Source organism: Cryptotermes secundus, unplaced genomic scaffold (assembly GCF_002891405.2).
Source record: "Cryptotermes secundus unplaced genomic scaffold, Csec_1.0 scaffold186, whole genome shotgun sequence".
Classification (NCBI taxonomy): Eukaryota; Metazoa; Arthropoda; class Insecta; order Blattodea; family Kalotermitidae; genus Cryptotermes; species Cryptotermes secundus.
The window spans coordinates 2,484,121-2,494,970 of NW_019727393.1; the positions used below are offsets into that span (position 1 = coordinate 2,484,121).

Below are 10,850 nucleotides of genomic sequence, written 5' to 3' on the forward strand. Positions count from 1 at the left end.
AAACACAAAACAATGTTCCCAGTCTTCATTAGCCATATCCTTGCAACAGATCTATAACAGTCTCACAGTCACTGCAGTTTATATGAAGTCTTCTTATCACAGTCTAATTCTTTGTCACAATTTCTTCTCAATTATTTTCGACTTCCGACCCTCTCAATTCTATCTGCAGCTGCTCTCAAGCTCATATGGTAGCAGAGTGGCGTCTCGAAACACAACTCTTCGCTCACTTCTCATATGAACTCTTCTTTATAACCACTTTGCACGAAAAATGCACAAATCACTGAGCTTCAATCGTTGAAGAAGCGTGTTTACAGCGCCGATGCAGAACAACGGAAGTTACTCGATTGTTACTTGCGTATTCGTTGTCGCTGGAATGTGTTTACTGAGCGTTACTTAGCATTGAACGTCTATTCTGACATCGCTATTGCGGCTTTCGGGCGACATGTCACAATATTTTTGAGAGATAAACGTTTTCAAAAAATAACATTAAATTCAATACACTTCCATATGGTGCTAAGAATAAGAATACATCTTGCATTCTTCCACTCTCTCCTGTGTTTCTAATGCACTAAACTAATTAACTTGATAGAGCTGAGCCCTTTTCAAGAAGCCGCCAATCACGCAGCTACTCAAAAACATCCCCAAATTTTATGGAATCCGAAGGTTCACTACTATGTTTACAAGAGTCCTCCACTGGTCCCTGTCCTGAACCATATCAATTCAGCCCATACCATCCCATCCTATCTAAGACCCATTTTGATATTATTCACTCACCTACTTCTTGGTCTCCCTAGTGGGCTCTTTCCTTCTGACTTTCCCATCATATCTTATATGCATTCCTTTTCTCCCCCATTCGTGCTATATGCCCTGCAAACCTCATCCTCCTTGACTTGATCATTCTTATTATACTTGGCGGAGAGTATAAATTCCTAATTAAGCAGTTTTCTCTAACCTCCTGTATTTCATCCTTCGTCGGTTCAAATATTTCGCTCCGCACAATTTTCTCAGACTACCTCAGTCTATGCTCCTTCCTTAATGTCAGAGGTCAAATTTCTCACCCATACAGAACCAGGGGCAAAGTTAGAGGTTTGCATATTCTAAGGTTCTAATGAATAATACAGAAAAAAGATTCTACCTCTATTTAGATTGATTGTACTTAGTTCAGTACCCCCAAAATTAAATTACTCTGCTCAATTTGCTTGTCGAAGCCCAGTGCCAAATTTAATTAAAATCACTTGAGTGATATCTGAGGTGAAACCCGTGAAAAATGTAAGACAACAGTTCTGAAAATACTGAAATATCGCAGACATTACTTTCCTACAAATTGAACTGAAAGAGAGAAAACCCGAAGCCCCCTTATAACTAGAGTTTCTGATCTGCTCCATATGTATGATTATCCAGCATGATAGACCAGCTGACTACCTCTGTTAACGTCAAATTCAGAAGGCGAGTTTTCCTAACCACCTGCAGCTGCAAGACTGCACAGCCTAAAATTCAGCTAGAGTTAGCACGTCAGAATTATCTCCCATGCAGGGGCTAGTTAGTTAGCTCTTGGGGTTAGGTGAGACTGAGTCTACTTTGTACGTCGGCCACTACTTGGCCTATTGTAGCAGTCCCGAATGATACATGATGTTTATAGAACTGTCGGAGGAATGAGAATTGGCATGGGAAACTTAAATACTCGGAGAAATCCTTCCCTAGTATCATTTAGTCCACCACAAATCCCACATGACCTGACCTTGACTCGAACCGGGCCTCCGCGGTGGGAAGCCGGCAACTAACGGCTTGAGTTATGGCACGGCCATGCTTGGGCTATGTTATGAATATTATGTATCAAAAATTGATTGGAATAAGTGAACTAGCTCTGCGAAATTGTGATCAAGGTCATAGTCGAAATTACAGGAGCCAAATGTAAGGGGCACTTGAAGTGAACATTATCAGTCGCTATTTCACAATTATATCGAGCAGAGACCTTCTTCAGAAATTAACAGACACTTTGCTGATTAAGAAATTCTCCAACCTTAACCTAAACAGGAGGTTCATTGAAATTGTCAGCCAATGAATACCATCATGAGAAACCTGAAAACGCGACACACTACATTTCAACAGAATCCAGTTCAATATTTTTTCTCGCCTACTGCGAGTACTATATCCCCAAGTGAACTCTACTCAAATGTATCCTACGGCATTTTTACCGACCAATATTTATGTATTCCTCAACTCTCGCTGCCCACTGTATTTTTAAAATTCCTGAGGTTAAAAAGACATATAAGGAATGGTTTTGGTGCCCTTGTATAACTCTTACTATTACAGTTCAACTTACGAAAGCTCTAATTCTTGCCAAAGTTATTTCTAAATTCTCGTATAAATTGTACCGAAGTAATTAAATTGTGAATACATGTACAATCCAACTGAGAAGCTCCGGTCACGGTAGCCGAGAGGTCTAAGGCATGTACTGTCTTCGCTCGCTTGGAAACCGGGATCGTGGGTTCGGATGTTTCCTGTGAGGTACGAACTGAATTCTTATATATTATTCTTATACACTGCCGGTCACGGTAGCCGAGTGGTCTAAGGCATGTACTGTCTTCGCTCGCTTGGAAACCGGGATCGTGGGTTCGAATCCCACTCAGGGCATGGATGTTTAGTTTGTGTGTGTCCGTTTTTCTGTGTTTGTGTACAGGTAAAGGCCTGATCACCCGCCCAAGGAGTTCTACTGAATGTGTAAGATATAGAAAAACCGTAGTGAAGTAGGCCTAGGCCCACTGGGACTGTAGTGCCAAGGAAAAAAAACTAGAAGTTGGGCACCGACATTTTTCTTTCTTCGCTGGACTTTTCTTAAAATGGACTCTTGTGAAATAATGAAACTGCTTTACTATCGTATAACAGGTTCTAATACTTACAGTTTTTTCATGAAATTTAGTGCACTGCAAGAAACATTATTTCTTCCTACTTATTATATAATTACGTTTTTAAAAAGGAAAATTGATGACATCATATCTCTTCTGTTATTTATAACAAAATATTTTCACTTATGATTGATCTTAAATTATGTAAACCAAAGGATGTTACTTTACATGAATTTTCCATTACTGACATGCATGGCATCTCGTGATTACTTGACGTATTAACCGGATTACAAGAAAGGAGGGATGGCTTATACGTTATGAAGACTTTTTTTAATTCCCTTAGTGTGGGGTGGAGTCCAAGTGGGTCCACTCGGCGCGGCGGCTACTGATTGGCCTATTGTAGCCTGCCCCGGGTCATTATGATGATACAGAATTCGGTCGCTCTGGCCATCAACGTTACAATAATAATAATCAGCAGCAGCATCACCATCATAAAGGATTCAATGTGTTCTAGGTAGAGTTCATATATTCCTGTCTTATAAAGCTATGATTTCTAATCCTACAAGTACTGTGCCATTAGTTTTATACTGGAATGACGTAGCAAAGCCAAACCAGAATATTGAGTTACTTCATTCACATTATGAGGACGTATGCAATGGACCAATATGTCCGTCAGTGTAGCTGTATATCTCTGTATATGTAGCTCCGAGAATCCGTTTATGCAGTTCACAAAGTGTCTTGATTTTCATGGTTTTCCTTGACAGGCCAACATATTGCTCTACAACTGATGTTGGATAACTATCTGCCATCAACAATACCCGCATGCACACACATATATACTACCGATGGGGCAAGACCTAGAACAGCCAAAAGAATGCTGAAGAATCCGCAACCATTTCGGTGTTCACAGGGACATGCCTTGAAAATCTAACCACATCAATTTCATAGCAAATTTTTAGTACTAGTGAGATTGTATTATTATTATTAATATGATATAAATTATGTAAGATTTGAAGTTTTCACGGCGGTGACTAATAGAAGAAAGCAGTCTTCTGGGATTTGGCACCGTGTATATGTGGNCATTCTCTGAACGAAAGTGTTTTCCTTCCTGTAATATCTAGTTGATCTTTCGTAGGAATTACTAAGGATTGTATGACTCCTTACGCAAGAATTTGAATATGAGTATTTATAATAACTCCCAGGATCTGTAAACTTGTTTACGTATAAATTTTATATTCACTTTGCAGTATCTCACTTTTCCAATTCTATGATTACAAAATTCTATGTTAGCCAGAGCAGAATATCGGGTAGACGCCCAAGACAACCAGTTTCTCAGTTCCTTAGAAAATAACTTCGTATTTCGAAGTCGCTGCTAGATGTGCCACATGATTAAAGTTAAGAAACTCTGCCTTTAACAAATGATGCATTTATATATTTCGTATGATTATCACAAATAAACAGCAATTGTTTTCGTGAAATATGTTAACAAACCAGTCTTTATACTGGGGACACAAAGTATTGTAACATGTATATCCGTTGCTAGGGAACAGCTAGGTAAACATGCTCCAACAAACGCACATCCAACAACAGAACGGCGTCCACTGATTGGCAACAAACTGGTAAACACATATCACAGAAACAAATGCGCAACAATAAGGCGTCCATTGCTAGGCAATGTATGGTTGGACACGCCTGAAAAAAAATACATGATATCTGTTGCTGAGTAGGTGATGTGTTTGCTGTGGGTGGTTCGTGCCGGGCGTATGTAAGAAGCAGTGAAGGCTGGTCGAGAGGTTTCGACAGGAAGACATCATTCATGGCAGCTCAATAGATGATACAGCAATTTTGAAAATGTAATAAAGAATTGTAGTTATGACGTGTGAAATTATTCAATAAATCGAGTTATCAAATCCGGAACCCATTGTTTACTGTCGCGTTACCAAGATACACGTGACAACATGTTCTCTGCTTCAGAACAGAATCTTTTCAATTGTAATTTAGAAACGCCATCTTACTCTAAATGGTTAATAACATGTTTTGCTTTAGACTGGTTGCAGGTTCACCCAGCAGAGGATTTAACTCGCACATGTCAAATTAATTACTTTACAAGGGTCACATTGGGATAATAAATTTGTTATGAGCTCTACAAATTTTTCTTCGCCCAAGCAAATACTTAGGCTACTAACATTTGTAATAGTGTAGAAACAATAGTTGATTAATTTGTATGGTTATTTACAACAATAATGGCAGGTCTCTTAACTTAATATTTTAATATTTTGACACATAAAATCATGGTCAAGCGATTAGCCACTCTACCTCGTATTTGGAAGGTCCTGGTTTCAAATATTGGCCCTGAGACAAGCTCCACCCACTGAAGTTCTCGTTGCTTAAATTAGAACACCCGTGCCACTATACATAATTTCAATTCACCATTCACTAATCACGCTAACATTCGACGCTACTTGTTCTAAAATATCGAAAGCATTGTTAAATAAGTTAATACTTAAAAAAGATAAACTAAAATTGAATATGTAAGATTTGAGGTTTTCACTATGAAGAAAGCAGTCTTCTTGGATGTGGGGCGGGGTAGAAGTTGTGTTAACAGACGTTTCGGAGGAACGTATCTCCCTGATGATTGAGGCAACAGTCTGTTGCACCTGTTCAAGATGGTTCGCTAGCGGATTTCTTCTTGTCTTCTACCCTGAAGATGGAGGCGATACGTTCCTCCGAAACTTCGGTTAACACAACTTCTACACGGCGCCACATACTAGAAGGCTGCTTTCTTAAAATTAAGTAATTTATTGTCACTGTTACCTCGAATATGCACACGTGAAGGCCACTATTTCCAGTCTCCTCACTTATTCATCCCGACAGATCCTTAAGAATATTTGACACCAATTTGCAGTCAGCTTGCAGATGTTGGACTTCAATTATTGTGCCTATACAATGTGATTCTAAATTACTGTCGAGGTTTTCGTATCCTATACTTTTCGAACAGGGAACAACAAAAGAAATCATCTTATTGGAAACGAAAGGCGAATGTTGAAGTTGTTTAGCATTCTAAAGCACTGATTTATAATAGTAAAACCTTTCAAGTTACATTTTCATATTCTATAAGCAGTTTAATTTTTATTTTCAGTTTGAAAATATAGGTCACGGAAACCCTGACAATAAATTAATATCACTCTTTATTACACAGATCATTCATGAGAAGCACGAGTCAGCCATTTTTAGAAAGCCTTATTTCCTTTAGTGACCTCAAATTATTTTCCATAGACTTAAGAGATGATAAATATTATACAATTCTGGCTAATTCTGGCTCACGCGTGTGGATGCAATTAACTGTATAGTACGTGGTACAGTCATTAAGTTCGTGGACTCTGGTTGACTCTTGTGACATTGACGACCTCCTCGGACTGAAATCTACGACCACGTAGCTTTGCTTTCACGCGGTGAAAGAGAAAGAAATCGCATGGTGCGAGATCAGGTGAGTACGGAGGGTGTGGCAAAACGGTGACCTGTTGCCTTGTCAGCTCCTCTTGGACAAGAACAGAGCGATGTGCAGGGGCGTTGTCGTGTAGCAACAGCCAATTCTTCCGACGCCAAATGTTTCGCTAGGAGATTTGCCTAGTTTATGGCAGAACTTGATGTTTTCCCGTTCTTCAAAATGCCACATTTTCAATTTCCGCCACTAGCATGTAACTGCAGTCCATATTAGAGGCCGTATTTCTGCTTACACTGTTTGCACACAACTGCCTCTTGCTGTGACGAGAGATAAACTAACAAGGCATCATATCGTGCCTCAACCTATCCGCTGTAATGCACTGCAACGACGCTTTGCGGCCAGTCCACGAAATTATTGACTGTGGTAGCATATTGAATGTTCTGGAACTGTTCCAAAAAATTCCTAAAGTCACTCCTAGGCATGCGACCAAGTCCTCTCGCTTTGCAGCCATTTTACGGTTTCGTGAAATTCCATGTCCTGAATACATTAAAACCGGTTAAACTATAATACATTCTCTTGAATATCACATATAGTTGCAGCTGCTGCACGCATAGACCTCAGAATGTGGCTGCATATACCGTAAATTGTGTCATAAACAGAGCAGCACTTACATCCCTTTCAAGCACGATACTGGTGACACTGGATTTTGTCATCTTCCATAAACATCCCTGCTACATCACATCTGAGGAAGCTTTTATATCTTAGTTATAGCTCACAATTTGGAATTCAGCTCGCAGTTTAAACCGACTGTACAAAGAAAAGCATATTTTCTGTATTTATTATATAATTATGGAGGCACTGATAGATTAAAATTCATTGATGTCAAAATTATCTTCCTCACAGCAAGGGAATTGTTTCGTTAATTTGTTAGGGCACAACAGCTGAGAACCTACTGTAGCTAAACATTAACTGCGAGAGTGCTTGTACTTGAGTGAGTGTGCTATTCCTGTTATGAGAACGTGCGTTGGAAATGTATGGAACTTTCTTCAAAGAAAGTGTCCTTCCCCTAATGAACTGGTGGTCCACAAGCATGAGATTTTAGGATATTTTAAGATAAAATCGATTAAAGAGCTTACAAATAAAATAAAATCACGGTTATCCGGCCGTGCGTTTGTCCGACACGTCCAGTAATCCGGTATCAGGAGCCAAAGACGGGTGTCCGCGACTTTTGCAGGTTTCTACAGATAGCAGAGTCTGACTTGTGTTCAGTCGAGCTTCACAAATTGATTTATTTCCACCCCAGCTAGTTCACAGTGTTTCAGTTCTTCAGTACTATACGTATATTCCTGTACAGTACTTTTAATACAGCGGTTGATTTAATGTGTGCTGAAGATGTCCAATTCTGACAAACGTAATAATGAAACTTTTAAGTGCTAAAGCGGAAATAATTAATAAATTGAAAAAGGTGAAGAATATATTAATTTGGTTACAGGGTACGGTTTTGGAAAAGCTAAGATATGCTTTTATCAGGAAACACAGAGGGAAGATTGAGTATTTTGTGAAAAATATCGACAGCGGCCCAAGTGACAGGCAGACTCTAAAATCTTGTGAGCACCCTGGACAACCAAGTGAAGAATACTTAAAACCAAGATATGGTTTAATAGAGGCAATATTCTTACCGCCAAGCTGCACCCAACTTATACAGCCAATGGATCAGTATGTTATACATTTTGTGATGTCACATTGCGAAAAGAACCTTTTATGCAGTGCAATAAGCCAAAATGATATCATCATTCAATGTCTGAAGCGAACAAACCTCAAAGACGTAGTTTTTGATCTCTCATATGCTTAGAAAATGTAGCTCCTAAAATCATAACTTCTTCTTTGAAAAAGCTGTGGCCTTCACATCAATTATCCCGTGGAAGCAGTGAACTCCCAAGGCCAAAAAGCAATAGCCGAACTGTGTGATAAGCCTCATCAGGCCCAACAATTGCTGACATAAGTAATAGCCTAGCTAGAGGTGAGGAGGAAAGTCTTCAAATCATGACAGATGAAGAGATAATCAACAATGTGCTAGAAGACAACAGAGAGGATGAACAAGAGTCGAGTACACCGAATATCCGCACAATAGGGCACGATAACGCCATGAAAGCCTCCAACACGCGTTATAAATGGGTAGAAGAAAACAAGATGCAAGCTCAGGTATCGCCACATTAAGAAGATGGCAAGGAAAAGTTTTAAAAGGGGCATTTAGAAACAAAATATAGAAAATTATTGACGTGTTTTTTTTGTAAAATCGCATTTAAATGCCCTAAATATTGAATTACCGTATTTACGCATGTATAGGCCGCACATTTTTTGCCAAAAATTCAAGAGGAAAACTGGGGTGCGGCTTATATTCGAAATATTCGAAATCACACTTCATTTAAAAAAATTATATTCATAATTAGTAATACAGGGTGTTCTACTCCTGAAATAATATTCCAAGAAAATAATTTTTTCTATAATTTCTGTCTGAAAATTGTGCTGCGGCCTATACACGCACGCGGCCTATACATGCGTAAATACTGTAATTAATAAAAATTAGAAGTACAAATTTATGTATGTAAAATAAATGCATTATAATAAAGTCAGAAATTTCTATGTTGTGCAGTACTACTTAACAATTTCCCCGACTTTTTCCAGTAACCCTTCGTTTTCGGTAATCCAGCCTTTCCTTGGTCCCATACATGTATATATATGGAACCAAGGAAACGTAGGAAGGATTACCAATATTGTACTATAATTTATTCATTAGCCAAAGGAAAGAACAAAAAAAAGTCTTCATTAATTCGCATGCAGTAAGAGACACTTATTCGAGATAATACATATAGTATTCATCGTAATTTTTTTCCCCCTTTGGCACTACAGTTCCAGTGGGCCTAGGCCTACCTCCATGAACTTCTCCGTTCACTTCGGTTTTTCTATATCTTACACATTCGGTAGGACTCCTTGGGCGAGTGATCAGCTCGTCGCAAGGCCTCTACCTGTACACAAACACAGAAAAACGCACAGAAACATCCATGCCCTGAGTTGGATTCGAACCCACGATCCCGGCTTCCGCGCGAGCGAAGACAGTGCATGCCTTAGACCGCTCGGCTACCGTGACCGGATGTGTGTCATAAATAAGATATGCAAAATTAAATAAGGTACGCAGTCAACACAACAATATTATGTATTTAAAAACAAAGAAGACACCACTGAATCAACATTTGTTTTTATCATGATTTTACAGATGCAACATGTTTCGACCCTTATACCAGGTCATCATCAGGCATACAATGCTCCAGTTTGAACTCTTGAGCTGCAATAAATTCTCATTTAATTCTTTAAATAAGGATCCTTATTGTGTCTTGAAATTATTTAACTGCATAAATTAATATGTTAAGTCTTGGTCAAATTTTTAAAACTGATGATGCTTAGATAATAAAATTTAAAATTAAAGATATAGAGATTAAATTGGAAACTAAAGTTTAAGACATGAAAGTTAAAATTGTGTTTTTGTAGTAAAATTCCACGACCGCTACGTTTTGACCTGGTTTGATGCCGGTAGAAGCGACTGTAGCACGGGGCACCCGCGTAACAGAACTTCTCACATGGGATAGATCACGTAGTCGTGACCTTATTAATGTCTTACGGAGCTTATGCTCATTATTCAGTAATAATAACAGTTTAATTATTATTATTATAAGGCGAAGCTTGTGAGTATGGCATTATTAAACTCGTTGTTAGATTATTTGGTATATGTACTTACATATAATAGGTTGTTCTGATGAATGGCATATGTACGGCCTGCTCCCTGCTTTGATGCTGTCGCTGTGTTGTAGCGGTTCGGTCTAGACCGGTCTAGACTACTTGTTTGGGGGGTATCTGTATATGTGGACATGTTTGTGAAGAGTTGAGTGGCATGAGGTAGGGGGGAGGAAACTGTGAGTGCTTGGAGAAATGGGAAAGGGGTTGGATGATTTGATGTGGGTCTTTTTACTAGAATATCAAATATATGTACATACATGTTAGGGCCGCGCCATAGCTCAAGCGGTTAGTCGCTGGCTTCCCACCGCGGTGGCCCGGGTTCGATCCCGTGTCTGGTCAAGTGGGATTTGTGGTGGACAAAGTGGCGCTGGGGCAGGTTTTCTCCAGTACTTCGGTTTCCCTCGCCAATCCTCATTCCACCAATTGCTCCTTATGCTTAACTAATTAAGCACTACGCCATGAAGGTGTATGGGTGAGTGGAGTAATATCCAAAAGCTAAAACTTTTTAAGTGATACATTTTTCCTAAATTCTTGTAAATTGTTATCTGTTACATTATACGATTTTATGGTTTCGTACATGTAAAATATTTCTCTGAAGTTTCTGTGAGGCCAGTTTCATCACTGATTTCCACATAACAAAGTGCGTGATCTTTTAGAGTTGGCTGTTCAATATTGCTGATCTACGAGCCTATCAATATTATCATGCTTATTAGACATTATTGCGGGCTTTGGCTTGGTGAATAGATTTATTGGCCACTTACAGGGCT

General features: G+C 39.0%; 1 protein-coding gene across 1 annotated transcript in view; it reads right to left on the minus strand.

Annotated features, from left to right (window-relative positions):
• Nucleotides 1-10,151, minus strand: part of LOC111864661 (vacuolar protein sorting-associated protein 54) — a 134,754-nt gene extending 124,603 nt beyond the window's left edge. The window contains exon 1 of the mRNA XM_023852061.1: nucleotides 10,085-10,151. Within this exon, the coding sequence (XP_023707829.1) occupies nucleotides 10,085-10,113 (29 nt within the window). The 5' untranslated portion in view covers nucleotides 10,114-10,151. The remainder of the gene's footprint in view (nucleotides 1-10,084) is intronic.
• Nucleotides 10,152-10,850: the final 699 nt, after the last annotated feature.